The 21511-nt window shown below is 53.7% G+C and overlaps 1 protein-coding gene across 4 annotated transcripts in view; it reads right to left on the bottom strand.

Annotated features, from left to right (window-relative positions):
* The window catches only part of AHRR (aryl-hydrocarbon receptor repressor), a 79935-nt gene that overhangs the window by 25291 nt on the left and 33133 nt on the right, over nt 1-21511 (bottom strand). For all 4 annotated transcript variants that reach the window (XM_034998751.1, XM_034998753.1, XM_034998754.1 and 1 more), the window contains one exon: nt 18643-18746. In XM_034998751.1, coding sequence (XP_034854642.1) covers nt 18643-18746 — 104 coding nt within the window. The remainder of the gene's footprint in view (nt 1-18642; nt 18747-21511) is intronic.

The following is a 21511-nucleotide window of genomic DNA, read 5'->3' as shown; positions in this document are numbered from 1 at the left end:
ATAACTGTTGTTTCAGATGTGTGGTTTCTGTGTTGGGGCTAGAGGTGTGGGAAACATGCCCCTGCTGACCAGAGCTGCTGGTGTGTTCTTCTCAAAGATGGTACTACACCACACAAAGTTCCCGGGAAAACCCTCCGGGCAAAGGATAAAGCCTTCCAACTTCATGCAGAGCCTGCTGCAAAGCCGCTCACTCAGCCACTGAAGTGTGATTCAAAAAGGCAAAGTACTCATGAAAATGTAAAATAAACACTCGCCAAAGGTCTTCTTATTCAAGAGGGAAGAAGTAAGATTCAAAACCAGCCCAAAAAGCACTTGAGAAGCTAGGTATTCACAGGCAGTCAGGATAAGATTTCTGATGCAAAATACCCTTTCTGATAATCCTAGAGTGGCTTGGCTCCTCCGTGACTTGAAAGTTTCAAAGTTTTGGGCAATTTTCTGATGCAGAGGTGCAAATATTAGGGCAATGACTTCACGACAGGACTCAGAGTTTGTGCTGAGTTTTCTGGGCAAGAAACCCCAGCCTCACGCAGCACTCCAGCTGTGGCCACAGATTTAAATGGTCCATCTCCTTGCAAAGCCCCCCACCCCCGAATCCCAGTGTAACTTCTAAAGAACAGGAAATTGACCTCAGACAACATAGGTGTCTGGCAAAACGTCTCCAGGAGTCAAATAAACTGCGTTGTCATTTTAATACCTGGGCAGCTCCAGAGAAAACTGTCTGGCCCCACTGTCCTAATACCTTTGAGTGGTGAATGGAAGTCCAGTATTTGCCCATTTGCCTGGATCTCATCCTAGGGGCCTATATGAGAGTTGGTAAATATACCTAAATCCTCCCCCACACCCCGGTGCCTCTGTTCTCAGACACGTAGTATTTGGCGGGGCCACCTGTAAACACTTGAGATTTGTTTATGTCATTTATCAAAAGTCCTGCCTTCCCTGCCTGAGGTAAAAGGGATGGAGAAGCATGGGATGACATTTGGACATGCTGCCACCCTGCAGGGGTGGGGGCCTTGCTGAGAGGAAAGAGGGCGCCTGGCCCCCACCGTCGCCGTGCCAGCTTGAAGCGCTTCACCTCGAAAGTGCTGGGGCTCCTTTCTGCCTGGGTGTGATCCGGCCTCCCTCCGCCCCGTGCTCAGCAGGGCAGGTGCTACTGAGGCCCTGGGGACTGGTGTCTGTGGGGAATGCTGGGCTTCGGGGCAGCAGCAGGGAGAACAGGCTGGTACCTCCCACTTCCTCCGCAGTGACAGGGACACTGGGACAAGCCAGGGCACCGTCACCACAGCGGCTCACACCTCAGGACGGGAGCCCCCAACCACGGATGCTGGCAGCCCCACCCTGGGACTTGGGACGGAGGGAGGTGGGGACATACTGGCGTCCACTGAGGGGTTTGAGAAGAAGGGCATCCGTTCTGCTAACAGACCGTCAGAGCAACTCTTTGCTGTCACCACTCCAAGGTGAGCCAAGGTCATCAGCCAGCCTCGAGGTCAGGTGACATGCTCAAAGGGTGGGCAGTCAGACCAACTGCCACACGGTGCTGGCGATGGTGACTATGGGCAGGCGGGGGGTGTGGTCCTCAGCCCCCCACCAGCAGCCAGAGAGGAAGCGGGGCACCGCCGCTCCGCCAGCTCCCAGAACGGCTTTTCCCAGCGCAGAGGCTGCCGCACATGATGATGCCCTGCTAGGAACAGGTCAGAGACCAAAGGACAGCTCGAGGCTGCAGTATATAAAATGCCTTCTTAAAAAAGATTTTATGAGATTAGTCACAACCAAAAACAACCTTAATTTTAACTTACAAGGCAGAAATTCAAAAAAAAAGAAAAGGAAAAAGACCATAAAACGCTATTTGCCGAGTCATATGGATTTAATATCAGATTGACATTCTGGTCCAGAATCATCACGCCAAATACTTTTACACATGTGGGACCGTCTTTCAAATATGCATCGCCAACGTTTGTTTTCTCCCAGTCTCTTTTTAATCCTACAAGAGTTTTGTGTTTTTTTAAACATGGTACATGGAAAATGAGGTCACTTTTCCAAGTGGAAAAAAGGATTTGGTCCCAAACGAAGAACTGAACTTTTTTTACGGGGGAAAAAAAAATCGCATCTCTGTTCAGTTACTGAAAGTCACGAAACGTGCACCTGCCACTCAGGGAGGCAGCGGGGTCATAGCAGGTGAGGGTCTGCGGTGACGGTGCCTCCCACCCTGCTGGCCCACCACATGCAGCCCCCCTGTGGGGGTAAAGGCAAACGTGTGGAAAACCCAGGACTTCCTTTGGCAAACCTTCGAATATCCTGACCTCGTCCAGTCCCGTGGCAGAAAAAATAGCCAGCAAGTACTTCAAAGATCATTTTGTCAAGGTCACAGCAGAGAAACGAAAATTATAAAGGGCCCCTCATTGCTCCTCCCTGGAATACAGGGACGAGGGGAGCGGCGCACTCCCCTGAGAGCCGTTGCCACGGTTACAGAGCAACAACACAAGGCCAAGCCCGCTAGTCACGCGAGCGAGCGGGCACCGGGCAGCTGCTGGGCCTTGCTGGAGCCAGATCACTCGCGGCCTCTCCATGGGGCCTGTGTGCGTGCGAGGCACGTTCCTGCTCAGGGAGCGGAATGACTGGCTGTTTATAGAGCCCACAAACAGTAAACTCAGCCTTGAATTTCTGCCACGAAGCCGCAACGGCACTTGAAAACAGTTCTTGAAAGATGCAGTTGGCTGCCCATGGCAGGACCACAGAGATGGAGGCAGGTGTGGACCCTCAGCCCCCCTCGCTCTAGCCTGGGCCGCCACTCTGGTTAATCCACTGCCCCTGGGCTCCCTGGGCCTTCTTTGCCATGGGAGCCACTGCCCTGAGGCAGACACCAGGGGAGGGGAGGTGCCAGGACAGGGTGGGTGGGTTCCTGGGCCATCAGCAGGAACAACTGCTCTGGGGCCCTCCCAGCCTCCCCGTGCCCAGCAGGATCGGAGCCCAGAACTGGGTGCAGGCTGTCTTGTCAAACATCTACTTCCCTTCCCTGGTACAATGCTGCTATTTCAAAGACACTTCAACCATGTGCCGCCTTTTCAGCTCTGTGGCCTTGGGCAAGTGAAGTAACCTCTCTGGTGGGCCTCAGTCTCCTCTTCTGAAAAATGAGAATGACTGCAGTGACCAACTATGAGGGTTAAATGGGCCCTGCCCAGCATAGAGTGAGCAAAGAATCAATATTGGCTACTACTACTACTAATAATAATCACAATTATAACTAGAATGCAAGATTTTGTGCCGGACATGTGATTTTGATACCAGAAATGTTGAAATCATTTCCCAAAGTGAGAACAAAGCCTATATTTTAAACCTGGGATCTACTTCCTGAGTACAAATGTCTTAGTGTGAAGTTTAGTTCATGAAAAGCCAGCCCAGTTAGGGACAATCAATAAGTAAATGCTGTTGATGAGTCTGAGGTCCATCTAGAGGAAGCAGGCCCATCCTGATGGGGATCCTGACGGTTGGAGGGTTGCACCCTGCTGACCCCCAAAATCTCTGACCTTGCTTTTTGAGCACATCCTGGACCACCAGCCTCAGCCTGGATACTGAGGGTCACTCCAGACCTTCTGGGTTAGAGCCTGCCTCTGGACAAGTCCTGATCTTTCCTCCACACGTGGGCAGCTCTACACCCAGGAGAGCCCGAGCCTGCTTTGTCCCCCACCCCCCACCACTTTGGACCAGCAGGAAGGAGGGGTTGGTCGCTGGGGTCTGGGGTGGCTTGGGGATATCCTCCCTGGCAGAAAACCACCATCAGGAAGGAGGGCCGCCAGGGCCAACCCTGTAGACCTGGGAGGGTGTTGGCCACCTCCTCTTAAGGAGGAGATGGGGTGTGAGCCTGGGGTGCTGGTGGGCAATCCCCAACACCCCTGGGGTGGCACACTCCAAGACAGAACAAGTCAAGGGTGGGGGGTCCCATCAGGTGCTCTAGAGCCCAGGTGATAGGCAGGTTCTCAGGCTCCCAGAGTTCAGCCACTCCCCTGTGAACCAAGGATGACCCAGAGCTGGCCCAGAGGTTCTCTCAAATGCTGGCTCTTCTCATAGTAATTAAAACTTCACATGATGACTCTGGTTTGCAATTTCCCAGTGTTCACAGATGAAAACGTTCAAATGGTGAAGTGAACAAGAGTTACAACATGTGGCCCAGCACTGTTGTGCTCCTTCCACGGGGCTTCCCTATGGGGGGCTGGCCCCGGACCCTCACCTTGTGCTGAAATCACCTGCTGGGTACCTTCTCAGTGAGGACAGAGCCTGCAACACATGTTTAAGCCTAAGAGACCCCCAACAGAGCAGGGCCAGAGTGAACACACGGATCACTAAGCAGTGAGGGCAACCTCGTGAGCTCAACTCAGTGCCTAAGGATGGTTAGGGGCTCATGGGGATGGTCAGAAGTTCAAGGTGGATGGTGGAGGGTTCATGGTGGATGACTGGGGGCTCATGGCAGACAGCTGGGGGTTCATGGTGGATAGTCTAGGGTTCATGGTAGATGGTCAGGGATTCACAGTGGAAGGTTGGGGTTCATGGTAGATGGTCAGAGGGCTAATAGACAGTGGTGTGTTCATGGTAGAGAGTCCTAATGATCTAAAAGCCAAAAAGAGGTCAAGCCTGGTCAGGTCCCAGACACCTGATCCATCTGCAGAGATGGGGCCAGGAGCCGTGCACTTCTGACCCCACAGGGAGGCCACTGGATGGGCAGAAGGCACAGCCTCTTGGGCCAGGGCAAGACAAGATTGAGAAGTGGCAGAGCTGGTGGGCAGTGCGCTCAGGTCAGCCTGGGATGCCCCATGCACATCGTCAGGCTGGCAGCGGGCCACGGAGATGAGGTAGAGGGGCTGTACTAGGGGGCTTGCCTTCCTGGCCTGAGGCCTCTGTTGAACCCCTGAAAGAAACTGAAAGGGGCTTCAGAAGACTGGGTCCAGCAGGTACAACAGAAGATAATCAAAGGCAGATTTCTCAGAGCAGAAAGACCAAAGAGCAAGCAGGAGGGAAACCCTCGAGGGTCGCGGGGTCCACGGCCTGTGCCGCAGGCTGCTCCACGAGGGAAACCGAGGCAAGGGGGACCCTCGAGGGTCACAGGGTCCACGGCCTGTCACGTGAGGGGTCCCGAGAAACACACCAGCACTTGCCCTCGTCCCCCCACTCCCATCCTTCAAAAATCGGCACAGAGGTGGTAACAGGATCGCCCCTCCTGAAGCCAGTCGACCTGAGGGGGCCATCCTGAGCAAGCAGAGGGGGGTGAGGAGTGGCCCCTGCACTTGCTCTTGACCAGAGAGTTAGGCCCCAATCCCAATGCCCTCTGTCCAAGTCCCAGCCCACTGAGACTCACTCCCATGCTCCTGCCCTGTCCTCGAGGTCGATTCCTACCATGCCCCCCTTTCTGTATCAGACAACCCCAAGTTTTGGTCATGAGTTTGCTGGGGTTTTGTGCCTGCTCTTCCCAGCCTGTGTTTCTGGGGTCTGGTCTCTTATTCCAGCCAAGTACCAAGTGGAGGAGCCGCAGAAGGTGATAGGCTCCAAGCAAATTCTGTCCAATGAGGCCTAGTGGGAGGGTGGGTTTCTAGGTGTTTCTTTAGAAAAGCCACGGCCTGAAGGTAAGAAGTCTCTGTGCCTGTTGTACTTCAGGATCCTGGGAACTTGTCCAGAAACCATGCCAGCATGGCTCTCGGCTCACGGCAGCTCCCTCCAGGCCCCTGGACAGTGCACCACATGAGTCACCATCCCCAGGCCTAGGAGTGCCCCGGGAACTGCTGGGACGCCTCCCCTGAGGATCCTGCTGCAGCCCGCGGCTCAGGACCCTCAACACAACCAGCCTTCATCCACATTCCCTCCCGGCAGTTTGTTCCATCAAACATTGGACACAGGGCTTCCTGGCCAGCACAGGCTCTGGCTCTTCCTCTCCAAAATCAGGCCCAGGAGGGTAACAGGGGGAACCCAGAAAAGCTGTCTGGGGCTGGAGAGGGAAGGTGAGGTGGGGGCTGGGGCTTGGGGGCAGTCAGAGAATGGTGGAAGGCGGAAATCTTGTTCTGCTGCTGCCCAGGGTCCGCCTCCCCTGGTGGGACAGGGAGGGGTCAGCTGGAGGGAGCGGCCCAGGCGGGGGCCCCCTCCCAAGGTGGGCCAGCACCCCCTCCCCTCCTTGCGCCCCACCTGCCCCAGCACACAGCTCCTCAGAGGAGCAGGGACAGAGCACGTGGAGCAGCACGGGAGCTTGGAACAGAAAGATGAGCGTGAATTTTAAAAAAACACATTTCCGGAGATAAGAAAAGACATTAGCAGAATGAAGTAAGAACAAGAAATGTGACGAATGAATCCAGTGGCAATAGTAGGTGTGAAACTGTAACCAAGGGAATAAAAGCCCAGGATGTGGCGTGATGGGCCATGCACACACGGCAGCGGGCGGGGAGGAGCCCTCTTCTGAAGGGCGGCAGGGAAGGAAGACCAGACAGAGCGTGGAAGAAAAGCCAGCAACGGGAGGGCGGACGAGGAAGTGCCAACAGCTGGGTAAGAGCAGCCCCAGAAGACAAAAGCAGGAGTGGAGAGGCGGTATGTGAACCGTCCAGACTGAGGACCAAACACCGTAGATGGAAGGAACCGGACTGCACGCAGCCGAAGCGAACAGCACATACACAGCGCGGCGAGCTTCGGAAAGGTCAGAGCCCCCAGCGAGCGGGCGCACTGCGTATGAGCCCACCGGACACTTTGCCACAGCCACAACGGGGGGCTGCACACGACGGACCCTGTCTCTGACGGCGGAAGGAAAAGAAGTTCAAACCCCAAATTCTACATTCAGCCAAATTCTTATCCAAATGTGAAGGCATAACAAGCTCCTGCATGAGACCCAGGGAGACGCCACACTGCGACCCCCAGTGGACGCCCTCCGGGGGGAAGCTCTCAGGAGAGAAACACACCCAGGCCGCAGGCACGGCGCAGGGGGCGTCCATACAACGTGAGGAACAAAGACAAGAATCCGCGCCACACAGGATTCAACTGCGAGGCAGAGTCGACCCGCGGTATCTGGGAGAGCAGAGGCCCGAGAGCGTGCGTGAGCCCCAGAACTGGAGAAAACCACCGCTTATTCTCCTGCAGTCCCCATAAGGACAAAAGCAGAGTTGAAAAACTAGCATAAGAAGGCTCAGTCTTAACTGGAAAACTGGAGAGAAGGGAAAAAAGAAGCCAAAGAAGTGCCATGAGTGGGAGACCCAAAATAGGACGGCAGAAACCAGCCCCAGAGGAGAGACGACGCGTGGTAGCAAGAGGCTCAGCGCACCCCGGCGGGACGCAGTGCGCGGAGAGGACCGGCCGTGTGCGTCTGCAGGAGGTGCGCCTAAGAAGACACACAGGAGCTGAGAAGCAAAGGTTGGAAGAGGCCCACCCCGCAGCGAGGGTGCACAAGGAGGCTGGAGCAGCTGTAGTTCTGCGGAAATGTACTTCAGTGGGACGAAGGGGGAAAGCGGGTGAGCAAGATTTCAGAGCCTGTCAGAACTGGCCCTCCAGGCCCGCCGCAGACCAGCCGCAGGACCTCCAGCTCTCGCAGGCTCAGGGACGGTCGCTCCTAGCTTTCCCTGGGTTTCAGACATTTTCAGAGGGCAGCTGTTGGCCTGGGACGGCGAGTACCTGCCCGCCGTCCTCATGCGGCTGTCACAACCCCGCGTAAATCCATGAGCGGCGTCTGTGTATGGCCACAGGTCTCCTCCGCTGAGCCAGGTGGGTACTGACCCACGTACCCAGATGTCTGGGGTGGAGAGGCCTCCTCTTCCCCTCTTGCTGGGGCCTCAGGCTCCAGGCCCCACACCTGCTCTTCTGCACCTCACTCTCTGACCAGGCAGGTGAATGGGTGCCAGGTGCGAGACATCACCTTCTTCCCTCGTCTGCAGGCACTTCCCCGTGGCCTTCCAGCCTCCAGCCTTCCGGGTGAGGCCCAACTCCTGGGGCTCAGTGCTTTGCCTGAAACCTGTTCCTTCTCTTTGAAAGCATTTGGGATTTTCTCATTGCCACTTGGGGGGTGGGGGGTGGAATTCCAGAAAGGCGAACACCCTGGTCCTTTCCATCCACTGCGCTGGCCACACAGGGGGACCTTCAAGCCGGAAACCCAGCCCTCGGTTCTGGGAAACCCTCCTGGACAGTTTCCGCCCCCGATCTTTCTGGAACTGGAGCGTGCTGGCCTCTCGGGGCCCATATTCTTCACCTAGCTTCCTTTCCCTCTAGCAGAAGCTGAAGTGACCCTTCAGCGTCAGCTCTGGGTCTTTCCGCCGTTCCTAAGTTTGCTCTCATGCTTTTAATTCTTGAGCTCTTTCCAAAACCTCTGAATATTCCCTTTTGTGGCACCTGTTTTCATTTCATGGACACTGTGAGGAGGTGCCCGACATCAGCTTGTTGGTTTGTTTCCCTTGCTCACCCGAGCTACCTTTCCTCCTGGATCCATAGTAAGCCTCTTGCCTGAAGAGTCTGCAACACTCTTGTGTGCGGGACTTTAGGAGTGGGCGGGGACAGCCGCCAGGAAGCCCCACACCCATGATGGAGCCGCGAACTCTGGTGGGGACAGCCCTGACGTGGGCGTCTTTGGGTCCTTCTAGACTGTCAAGCTACACAGAGGCGCTGGGCCCTTCCTCGGCTACGGGCCGAGGTCGGGTCAGCAGCTGGTGTGCAGCACCACCCCCCACCCCGCCATGCCCCCAGATCCCAGCCCTCTTCTGCAGTGTGGGAGGGACCCGTGGCTCACACCACGTGGCTGCAGGGCGGTGTGCCTGCACCGAGTCTCTCTTGGACCAGAGGCACCTTTGTGCTGGTTGGGCTCTCTCTTTAACTCTGAGGACAATCGTCTCTGAGGACAGGGGCCCAGGGTCCCACGCCTGGTCACCACTGTTCCAAATGATTTCCATAGCTATTTCTCTTACTCAGTTCTTAAGGACTTTGTGAAATTATGAAGAAACCGCTGACGCCCCGATTCACAGCTTTTCCTTTTACATTCACCCATTTAGGATGGACTGCTGGTGACTCCCACTTGTTCCCCAAGCAGCCACTCATCCCGCCTCTCAGCCTCTACTGCCCTCAGGCCGCCCTGTCCCCACACCTGAGCTTCACCAGGACCCCTGCCCTCATCGTCTCTGAACTCCCATGAGAGCTGGTTTGCCTGAGAAGCCCTGCAGTGCACCATGGGGCCGCATGCACCCTGGCCCTCGCTCTGCCCTGGGTCGGCCCAGCTAGCCTTCCCTTTGAAGCGTCAGATGCTTGGAGTCCTTCAGCCTCTGGTTTTTGATGGGGTTCCATCTTATCTTCCCCGTGAAATGCTTGGGGGAAATCCTCTATGGTGCTGGTTTTGCCATGAGAACCAGTGTCCTTCAGGCACCCAGCCCCACCAGCCACAGCACGCTCCCGCCACCTTCCTGTTTCAGTCTGTCCAGCAGGAACAGAAGGCCTCTGTGACTAACCCTGAGTCTGACACACACCACCCCATCAGCCATCTCCCAAGGCTTTGAGGCTTGAAACAAGCCCTGAAAATGCTCTGTGGGTGTAGAGTGAAACAGGCCTCTGGCTCTGACACCAGCCCTTCACCAGCCAGGCCCACAGGGCTGCCCGGACACTGGCTTGGAGGAAGTCTCACAGGGAGAGGCAGTGGGGGCCAGTTCCAGCTCTGCCCTTGCTCGTATGTGACAGTGGGCAACCTATAGCACCCGTCTGTGCCTCCATTTCCCCATCTGTAAAATGGTCACAATGATAGCATCTGCCTCATAAGGCTACCGAGGATCGGGTGGGCCCCCATGGCTTGGAGTGGCCCCAGCACACTGGTGCTGAACTCTGGCTTCTATAGCAGTTCAGGGCCTGGATCTTGGAGGTGAGAGAGGCCTGAGTTTCGCCCCCAACCTGCGCTCTAGCCTGAGGCTCCTCCCCTGCAAAATGGACAGTTGTACTGAGCTGAATAGTGGCCCCCGAATTCATGTGCACATGGAACCTGTGAAGGTGACCTTCTTTGGAAAAGAATCTTTGCAATTAAATTAAAGTAAGGTCACTCTGGATTAGGGTGGCCCCAAACCCAGTATGACTGTTGTCCTTATAAGAGGAACACAGAAACACAGGGAAGACTGGCTGGCAGCAGACATCGGGCAGGCTTGGGACATACCCTCCCCTAGAGCCATCCGAAGGAACCCACCAGCCCACACCTTGCTTATAGCCCAGTGACACTGATTTCAGACTCCTGGCTTCACAACTGTGAAGAGCACATTTCTGTTGTCTGAACCACATTCAAACAACATGAACTTGAACTGCCATCACCACCATGCCCTGCTCAGATCACTGCTGTCCTCAGGAGCTAGAGGTGAGGCGTGTGGAGGCCAATGCCCTAGCCTTGTGCCCTCTGGGAGGAGAGACCTCACTCTGCCAACCAACAAGCTCAAAAGGCAGGTGAGCAGGTGTGTGTGCATGCAAGTGCCTGAGGGAAACCCACCCCTCAGGGAGGATCAGGTACCTTGTTTTCTCTACCCTCTCCACCCTGTGTGCTCATGCACAGAACCACCACAGGGCAGTGGCGGCTAAGCTCCAAGAGAAACAGGGGAGTTCTAGCCAGAGGACCAGGAAGAGGGTCCCAGGAGCGAGCAGGTGTGGGGGAAGGAACCCAACCTGTGTGTGTGAACTGACATGGTCCTTGCTCAGTCCGAGGGGTATGTGTGTGGAACATGCCCAGAGATGCAGAGCGGTGGCTCTGAGCAGGGCTATGCTAGAAACTGTTGCCCTGGCCCAACGGTGCCTGTGGCGGGGAGGGGGGGCAGCTGGAATGGACAGTGCTCTCTCCAGGAGAGATCCTGCTGGCTGAGCCCACTGCCACATGGCTGCTACCAACACAGGATGGAGGACAAACACCTTCCCTGAGGGTGTGAGGCCTCAGGCTCCCAACGCATGCGAGAGTGTCCAGGGCTCAGTCTGCATGAGTTCCTCTTGCTGCTATAACAAATTGCTGCAGACCTAGTGGCTGAAAACCACACACTTTAAATATATTAATATAAATGAATTAAAAGTAAAAAGATGGAATGAGATATGGCAAGCAAACAGTAATCAAAAGAAGGCTTGGGTGGGGCGCCTGGGTGGCTCAGTAGTTAAGCGTCTGCCTTTGGCTCAGGTCATGATCCCAGCCTCCTGGGACCGAGCCCCACATTGGGCTCCCTGCTCGGCGGGAAGCCTGCTTCTCCCTCCCCCACTCCCCCTGCTTGTATTCCCTCTCTTGTGTCTCTCTCTCTGTCAAATAAATAAATAAAATCTTTAAAAAAAAAAAAAAAAAGAAGGCTTGGGTACCTATATTGGTATCAGAGTAATAATTAGTATCAGACTACTAATCAAAGTAGACTTCAGAGAAGGGAAAATTACCAAGAATGAAGAGGCATTTTACATAATGGTAATGATAGAAGGGTCAATTCATGAAGAAAGCGTAATAATCCTAAATGAGTATGCACCCTACAACAGAACTTCTAAACACATAAGGCAAAAACTGATAGAACTGAAAGGAAAAATACAAAAGTCCACAATTATACTAGAAGATGTTAACACTTGTCTCTCAGGTTGAGACTAGACAGAAAGTCAACAAGGATATAAAAGACATGAATGCTGTCAACCAACTTGATGACATTGATGATTACAGAACACCTCACCCAGTGACAGAGGTCAAATGGGGGCCCACTTCCTGGTTCACAGACGGCTTTTCACTGTAACCACACAGGGAAGAAGGGGCAAGGGAGCTCTCTGGGGTCCCTTTTATAAGGCATAAATCCTATTCATGAGGCTTCACCCTCATGGCCTAAGCAGCTCTTAACACCTTCACATTGGGTTTCCAGTCTAATATGAATTTAAATTATATTAATTGGGCAGGGGAGGAATACAAATATTCAGTCCATAGCAACAATCAATGAAACCAATAGCTGTGTCTTTGAAAAAAATCCATAAATTCATAAAATGAATAAAACCTCCAGCCCAACTAAGAAAAAAAATGAAAGTCACAAATTACCAATGGAATTAGAAAGGAGACACAGCTATAGAACTTAAAAGACATTAAAAGGACAACATGGGAAAACCTTGAACAGTTCTGTACCCATAAATTCAATAAAGTAGAGGAAATGGACCAACTCCTTGAAAGAGGCAAACTATTAAAATTCACACTAGAACAGATGACTAAATAGTCCTACATTGATTAAAGAAATTGAATCCATAGTTTAAAATCTTCTAACAAAGAGGGGCGCCTGGGTGGTTCAGTTGGTTGAGCATCTGACACTTGATTTTGGCTCAGGTCCTGATCTCAGGGCTGTGGGATCAAGCCCAAGTTGGGCTCCACACGCAGCGGGGAGTCTGCTTGAGATTCTCCCTCTCCTTCCCCCTCTGCTCCTCCCCCACGGGGCTCACACACTCTCTCTCTCTCTCTCTCCCTCTCAAAAAAAAAAAAAAAAAATCTAACAAAGAAAACTCCCAGACCAATTGAATAAACTGGCAAATTCTAACAAATATTTCAGGAGAAAGTAACAGAAGAGAAGGAAGAATTCTTGAGTAACTTCATGAAGCCTGCACCAGCGTGCTTCCTAACCAAAGACACTACAAGCTACAAAAACAGTTCTCATGAACATAAACACAAACATCCCCACAAAATATAACCAAATTTAATCCAGCAACATATAAATAAGATCTATCCTAAGCTAGCAAGTTTGGGCCAACATTTGAAAATGAATCAATGTAATTCATAATATTAACAGACTGGAGGAAAAAAACCATGATCATGTATCCCAGTAGATGCAGACAAAGCATTTGACAAAACTTAATATCCATTTGTAATAAGAATTTCTTAATCTGATATAAGGTATCAAAAAACAGAAAGAAACAAAACCTGAAAAACAAATCTAAGCTAATATCATACTTAACACTGAAGGACTTCAGGTTTCTCCTTACAACCAGGAACAAGACTGACAGAGACGTCCTCTCTCCTCCTATATGTTGCTCACGAAGCCCCGGAAGGGTAATAAGGCAAGAAAAATAAAGTGTGTAGACCGAACAAGTAGATACAAACTGTCTCTATTTTCAGACAACATGATAATCTGTGTTAAAAATTCCCACAGAATCTACAAACAAAACAAAACAAAACAAAAAAAACTCCAAGAATTACTAATGAATTCACCAAGTTCACAGCTACAAAGTCAACCTAGAAAAGTAATTTCTTTGGTATTCTATTTCTAGATAGTAATGGATTTCTATATAGTATTGGAATATAGTATTTCTATATAATAATAGAAATTGAAATTAAGCAACAGTTCTGGTTATAATAGCAAAAGTAACAGAAAATACTTGGGTATAAATCTAACAATATACACAGGATCTCCATGCCACACACTCCAGACACAGACGAAAGCAGCAAAAGACCGAATGGTGTGCTCATGCATTAGGGATCAGTACTGGTAGGTGTCAGTTCTCCCCAACTTGACCTACTGATGTAACACAATCCCAGTCCAAATCCAAGCAGGAAGTTTTGTAGACAGCGACAAGCTAACTCTAAAATTTATACGAAAAGACAGAGAAACCTAGAAAAGCCAAAACAGTTTCTGAAAAAGAACAAAAATTGGAAGATTCACAATACCCGATTTTGAGACTTGTTCTAAAGCTGCCGTGACTGAGGCAGGCTGGTGCCTGTTTGTGAAAGGTCACGCACACAATCAACGGCAGAACAGAGTCCAGAAACAGACTCACAAAACTAGGGCAAACACGAGGATATTAATATGCAAAACGAGTGTATCTCAGCCCAAACCTCACACCTTGAACCAAAGTTAACTAAAAATGAGCCGTAAGCCTGAATGCAAAACAGGAAACTATAAAACTTTGGAGCCAAACATAAAATAAAAATCATTTCAACCTAGGTTAGGTAAAGAGTTCTCAAATGTGACACCAATATAATGATCTATTTAAAAAATGGATAAATGGGTTAATCGCAGGAAACAAACTGAGGGTTGCTGGAGTGGGGGGTGGGGTGGGAGGGATGGGGTGACTGGGTGATAGACACTGGGGAGGGTATGTGCTCTGGTAAGCGCTGTGAATTGTGCAAGACTGTTGAATCTCAGATCTGTACCTCTGAAACAAATAATGCAATATATGTTAAGAAAAAAAAAAAAAGAAGAAGAAGAAGGTAGCGGGAGGGGAAGAATGAAGCGGGGGAAATCGGAGGGGTAGACGAACCATGAGAGACGATGGATTCTGAAAAACAAACTGAGGGTTCTAGAGGGGAGGGGGGTGGGAGGATGGGTTAGCTTGGTGATGGGTACTGAGGAGGGCACATTCTGCATGGAGCACTGGGTGTTATGCACAAACAATGAATCATGGAACACTTCATCTAAAACTAATGATGTAATGTATGGGGATTAACATAAGAATAAAAAAAATGGATAAATGGGGCTTTGTCAAAATTAAGTACATTCATTCTCTGCAAGGCCCTGTCAAGATAATGAAAAGACAAGCCAGACTAGAAGCAAATACTTAAAAATCATACGTACAACAAAGATTGTGTGTCCAGAATACATAAAGAACTCCAAAGTCAAAAGGAAGCAAACAACCTGAATTTTTAAGTGGGCAAATATTTGAACAGACTGCTTACAAAGGGGCTCTATCAGTGGCAAATAAGCTCAGGAGAAGATGCTCAGCATTGTTAGTCATGAGGGTGTGGACACTCCCATCCACACTTACCATACAACCCAGCAACCACACATGTGGGTATTACCCAAACAAAACCAAAACCTATGTTCGCAGGAAAACCTGCATGTGGATGTTTGTTGCAGCTTTATTCATAATACCAAATCCTGGAAACTCAAACATCCCTCAAAGGTCAGGTGGACAAGCACGCTGAGATGCATGCGCACCGGAGAATGACAAAACCATCTGAGCTACACGCAGCCCACGTGGCTGGGTCACAGCCACATCTTGCTGGTGCCCAAGCTCCCTGCCGTAGGGACCCACACCCAGGTGTCCTGAGAATAGCAGCTGGAGAAGGCCCCAGGGGCTGGAGAACGTGGGCATGCTGGCCAGGGTACCGCACATGGGCAGCCCCAGGGAAATTCGGGCACAGTGGAACTGTTGCGTGTCTTCATTATGATGGTGGCCACACCACACCGCCAATAAGAACAAATTTTAGCGTGCATGAACTTAAAAACAGTGTTAGAAAATGTACCCATGGCAGAGCTGAACTCTAGTGAGGGTCAAGCGGTCAGTAGTCCACAGCTCCTGCTAGCACACTGCACGTCCACACTCAACACTACAGCCCGCCTTAGCAGTAGGAATAGAAACCCAGGACGCCGCTATTTGTGCCCTAATATGTATGTTTCCAGAACCTGCCTATCCCACACCACTCCTCCCCTGTCACCCCATGCCCAGCACCTTTGCCAAGGTGTGCGCTGGGCAGCCCCTCTGGCCATCCATCCTGGCTTCTTGATGCGGCCACGGGCCCAGGAGCACTAACCACAGACAGAGAAACACCAGGCCCTGCCCCAACCCCAACAGGGACCCTGGACCCCCAACGGCTCTGAATCTTGTTTTTTTAATCTTAAAATAGCAGACATTAGACCACAGGCCTTTTAAGTGAGTGCCAGCTCTAAATTTTTATGAATTTATGATGCCTGCCATAAACCTCTCATTTTTTCCAGTTTGTCTTTAAGAGACTGAAGATTGGAAATAAAAGCTGGATTTTCTCGTTATTGTGGCTTGATTTGTTTATTTTGCTGTTACATTTTTAAACTTCAAAAAGAGTCTCTAATTTCAAAGTTTGAGAACCCCCACACTAGAAATGCAGTGAGGAGAACCCTCACCATACAACCTAGCCTGTTTCCAATCCAAGGGAACTTCCAGAAACTTCTGTGGTCACAGAGAACGTGTTACAAGAGGTGGCAGTCTGCATGATGGAGCAGGGCAGGGGGCCAGCAGGACAGCCCGCAGCCTCGGGTCCTGTCCCAGAGGGTCACACCCCAAAAGTGAACACCCTGGGCCAGTGGCAGGTATGGGGCTAGGCACCGCCCTTTCCACCCCCCCCAGCCCTGAGGGAGCTGCTCTGCTCCCCGGGCACAGGCCTGGCCACTTCCTGGGCTTCAGCTGTGCAAGGACCTCAATGCCACGTCCAGGTCCACGTCCTGAGGCCCCCAGAGGAGACCTGCTCCGAGCGCGGAGGGCAGGACAGCTGCTGCGGACCCACAGAGGGGCCGGAGGGTAGTGGTGTGGACCACAGCGGTCCCCTGGGCTCCAACAGGAGATCAGGGCACTGTGCGCATATGCTTTTGTTGTAGTGGGGACACAGTTTAAAGATTTCATCATCTTAATTTTGAACATGAATTAGAAAAAGAGCAATGCCAGTCATCTTTCGCCTGGAATAAAACTCAAGCTGGCACAATGTTTTCCAGCCCCAAGCTTACTAACACTGACAGAAAAATCCAACTTTAAAGGAAAAATTAGTATTTAAGAATCTGCTTCCGAAAAACATTATAAATAATGAAGTATGGAAATACTTCCTCTATGGAAACCACAGTATTTCTAAAAGTGCCTCTGCTGCTAAAAGCCATGCTCTGCTCCAGACGGGACTAAAAGCTGCAGGGGCTCTAAGAAGGGGGTCCCCAGGCACCCACCATACTGAATTTTCATGGAGATTAAACACAAGTATGTACTTCCTCCTATTTTTATTTTTTAAAAAGGAAGTGATTTATAAGCTCCTTGATCTTCATGAGAACAATCACGTCATCAGGGGTGAAGGCCATGGGGGGATGTGGAAGGTATGTGGGGTTGTGGGGGTCCCTTGGGGACCGTTGGGGGTCATGGGGGATCATGGAGGCCATGGTGAGTCATGGAAAGCCATGGGGTCATGGGGGTCCCTTAGGGACCATGGGGGGGGGGTCATAAGGGGTTATGGGAGGCCACAGGGGGTGAGGAGGGTCCCTGTGGGGACTATGGGAGGCCATGGAACTGTGGGAGGCTGTGGGAAATCCTAGGGGATCATGGGGGTCCCTTGGGGACCATGGAGGGACATGGGGGGCCATGGGATCATGGGGTCTCTGTGGGGACTGTGGGTGATATGGGGATCATGGGGGTTCCTGTGGGGACTATGGGAGATATGGGGGTTGTGGAGACCTATGGGGGGTCATGGGTCATGGTGGGCAGATGGGAACCCCCAGATTCCAGGCACAAGCGTCTCTGGCTCCCCTCCAATCAGCCCAGACATTTTCCATCTGTCCACCTGTCAATGGCAGATGGTAGCACCCCGTCCTGCGCCTTCCCTTCAGGTGAGGCAAAGTGAGGTCATCTCAGGCTGAGGTGCCCGAGGGGCACGTGCCCACCACCATAGCCCATGCGCCAGATAGCTGAGCACCCAGGAATTCACGCGCAGACAGTGGGAAGCCGCTGACATGGTCAGGGAGAGCATCGAGGTGGGAAGTGGACTGAAGGATGGGCAGCAAGAAGCAGGAGGGGCGAGCCTGGAGGACAGTCTCTGACCCCTGTCCTCCATGAGGGGCGCCGACACCCCTCGCAGAGGACACGATGAACAGCAAACCACTGAGATCGTTCCAGCGGTGAAGGTGCCAGGGCAGCAGCCTGGCCACGGGGCAGTGCCCAGGCCAGCTGGCAGGTGAGGGGCTGGGGCTTCCCTCCAGGACCCACCGGCAACAGGTCACTCTGGCTGCCACGGGGCAGCTGGGGTGCAGACAGGGCACCAAGAGAAGAGGCCGATGGGCTCCAAGCAGACTCAATGGCATCAGTGTGAAAGGCGCCCATTCGCCACCGTTTCTGCCCTTCGGTGAGTCAGCCTGACAGACGGGTGGGCATGTGCAGCCGAGGACGCTTCACCTGGGGGGACAGAACTGCCCCCAAACAGGGCTGGAGGCTGAGGACCTGGTGTAGGCGTCCCAGGAGGACACGCAGGAGGACGTGGGGCCCGCCCCTCTGGGACCGTCGGGGAAGCATGAGCTTGGGGGCACCTCTGCCGCTGGTTACGGGCAGCCTGCGTCCTCCGGCCCCTCCTGAGATGGGGCAAACCAGGGCCCTGGTCTCTGCGCTGCTGGGCTCTGTGTACAGTGACTTGACCGAGCCCAGAAAGCTCCACCTTGCCGTCCTATCGTGCTTGAGAAACTGAGCCATGGCATTCCCCTGCCCTCGCGAAGCAGACCACATGAGAGGGTCAGGAAGGGTATAGCACCTCAGAGTCACCAGAGGTGGGAGGCCCCGTCTCGGGGAAAAGGCTGACCTGGGCCCCTGATCCCTGTGTGTAACTATTGGTGTTAAATGGATCAGCCGGGCACACCTGCCAGATCCATCCTCAGTGTGCAATTCTGTTATTAATTAAAAAAAAAAAACCTGCTTAATTTTTATCAGGTTCTTCCACTGACAAGTAAAACCAGAGAATGTAGAATGAAAAACGATTTTCAGATTTGAGGTGCATGGACCAAGGTCACCCCTGTTCTTTCTGTCCCAAGATGCTGGACCTCATCCGAGCATCTGTGCCTGACCTCCATGGCTCCCAGGGCAGTCCTGGAGCTCCACCTTGCAACATTTAATTGTCAGCGGTCCAACCTGCTGGGGCGGGGGGACACGGACGGCCTGCACAGCATGACAGGCGTGTGATCGAAGGGCAAGGGGGCTCACCTCCAGCAGCAGCCTTCCCTCCAGCACGGCAGATCTTGCGCTCAGACCGCGGTCTTCGGGGGAGGGGGCACTGACCGCCAGCTGCCGTGGGCCCTTCGGCACAGCTGTCAGAGAAGAACAAAGCAAGGCCGTCAGCTCCCTGCCAGGGCCCCAGACCCACTCACCTTCTTGTGTTTCCCCAGTTCTTGGGAAAACCGTCTGCAGGCAAAGCCACACTCCCAAGCTGACCCGGGGTCTCCTGGGCAGGACACACTGGGGCAGCACAGGCTCGGGTCGCAGGGTGGGAGGAGAGCTAGGACCCGGGCCAGGCGGGGCTGCCGGTGGGAGCCCCGGTGTGATATTCAGGAGTTCAGGCCATCTGGGCTGGGCCTGACCCCGAGGACCCCACCCCTGTTCTGCTCCCCAGAAACTGCTCAGAGTCCCATCCTGCCTCAGGGACCCCCCTGGGGTCCTCAAAGCTCCTCTCTGGAGATGCAAGCTCCAGCACGTGCCCTAACTCAGCGTTGCTGCCCTACATAACTCGGACCCCCCTCGAGGGCCTGAGTGACCTCATCACGCCCCCCAGGTCCCCCAACCCCTCCCCAACCCGCCACCTGGCGTGGAACAGCCCACACGGCATGGGCTTCCCAGCTGGAAAGGAAGCCCCAGGAAGGCCTGCTGGAGAGACTCAGGTGCCCCCGGGGGGCGGTTTCCTGGTCCCCCCGACTCCCAAACCCAGTGTGGCTTCATCTCCATCTTGGGGTGAAGAGCTCAGACATACAGACATGCAGGTCACACAGGCAGATGTCGTCCACATCCCAGCTCACCAGCCCCTGCTGCAGGGTCCCCCTCGGCATGCAGAATTATAGAGGGTCCCCTGGGGTAGGGAAAGGGGCCTGGGGCCTCTGTGGAGGGCATGGCAGGGCAGGAAGTGCCTCCCAGCTGCCCCTCAGATCGGTTTCCAGACTGAAGCTGCAGGTGATGTCAGTGCAACTAGGGGTCAAAGGGCCATGTTCGAGGCAGACAGAACCCTTGCGTTTGTTCTGGTCTTGGGGGAAAACATAAACACGGGCGCTGCCATCTCCCGCAATTTCTCTTTAAAAATCATCAGGCTGTGCTGAACTTCTCCTCTGGAATGTGCTGGTCTGTGGTAGTTGTGCCCTCCAGGTGGTGTTCGTGTCCGCTGAGCCACACTCGGACCCAGGATCTGTTCCACACCCCCTGCGCCCCCGCCCAGCTATTAGAGAGCAGTGGGCAGCATCTACTCGGCCGGCAAGTTGGATAGAAACCGGCCCCCCTAAGCCCCCAGAGCCCTAGGACTGCCGGGCCCCCTATGCGTGCACTCCAGGTGAAATGACCTAATGCGCCCTGCTCGGTGGGACAGGACCACTGTGGATGGAGACCCCTGTGTCTCGCCCCACACCAGCCGCACTGCTGGACCGGCAGCGCCCTGCCCCCGAGCCGAGGCCACGCTGGGCCCCTGCCCTGAAGCCTTGTGCTGCCTGGCGCAAGCACGTTGTTGGCCAAGTGTCCACAGAGGCAAAGGGGTGGATGCAGGGAGGCGGCCCTCAGAAGAGCCCCACATCGTGGCCTTTGGTCTCTGTCTGGCTTCCCCGTCCCGCCCTCTCTCAGAGGCCTTTACTCTATCAACAACCCCCCCCACCCCGCACTGGACCTTTGTTCTCTGCACTAAATATTTCCAGAAATGAACCCATTTCCTTGGGCAGAAATCAGGTGTATCCAGGTAACATGAACAGTCATACCTGGGGGCCCCTGGGCAAAGGTGCAGAGACGGTTGGTGCTCCAGACGGCCCAGGCCTCTCTTCCTAACGGAAAACCTCACCAGCAAGCAAGCTCCCACCACTCACTGGTCTTCAAGGCAGCAAAACACTGAGCTTGGAGATGTGTCAAAAGTCAGAGACGTTTAGAGGTGCTTAGTTGTACCCTCTTTGGCACGTCACCCTGTTGACTCAACACTCAGTCGGAAAGCCGAGCGCTCTGAATACAGTGAACCCACACGGCTCTGCCCCCAGCACCCAGAAGCAGAAAACCAACCCTGGAGAAGCCAGCGCTGCCGTGTTCCCCCGAAGGGAACCCCCAGAGGTTGAGGGGAGCCTCTGCGAGGGGTCACACATGACCCCCTGTTCTCAAAGGTCAAGAAAGATAGCGGAGGGCCACCTACCCCCACACCCAGGCCACCAAGCCTCCCACAAAGCAAACTCCATTGCAGAGGGGTCATTCCCACCCCCACCCAGCTCAAACCAGCTCCCTGCCTCCAGCCTTCCCCAACATGCTCCTCAAATTAGGGGAGGGGAGGTGTGGGGTTGGGCTATCCCTGCCTGCCTGTTCTTTGCCCTGCAGACCCTGTGGGGAGTGATGATCCGCAGAGCTGTGAGGCTAGGGTGGGGGAAACCCAGCAGAGTGATGTCACCACGCTGTGGGATGCTCACCCCCCACACACACAATGGGCTACGCCCCACCCCACACCCACTAGAGGCAGAAGTGTAGGGCAGCCCCCCAACTTCTCTCCCCTCCCCACCATGTTCTGCATGGAGACACCAGCCCCCCAGCGTGTGCCCCCCACCTAGGGGGAACCCCCCAACTTCTCTCCCTTCCCCACCATGTTCTGCATGGGGACACCAGCCCCCCAGCATGTGTGCCCCCCACCTAGGGGGAACCCCCAACTTCTCTCCCCTCCCCACCATGTTCTGCACAAGGAAGGACACTAGCCCCCCAGCATCGCGTGTCCCCCCCAGCTGGGCACCCCCACTTCCCCTCCTCTGCAGCCACATCCCGGCGGGGCACGCCCAGCGGGGCCTCCTCTGGGCTCCTGTCACGCGATGGGGCCGTCAGCCCTGCAGTGACAGCCACCTGGACCCCGGCCAGGGCC

The sequence above is a fragment of the Mirounga leonina genome, unplaced genomic scaffold (genome assembly GCF_011800145.1).
Source record: "Mirounga leonina isolate KUSES-001 unplaced genomic scaffold, KU_Mleo_1.0 Mir_95, whole genome shotgun sequence".
NCBI classification, from domain to species: Eukaryota; Metazoa; Chordata; class Mammalia; order Carnivora; family Phocidae; genus Mirounga; species Mirounga leonina.
Note: the sequence above shows the minus strand (reverse complement) of the source record. Positions and strands in the feature narration are given on the sequence as shown.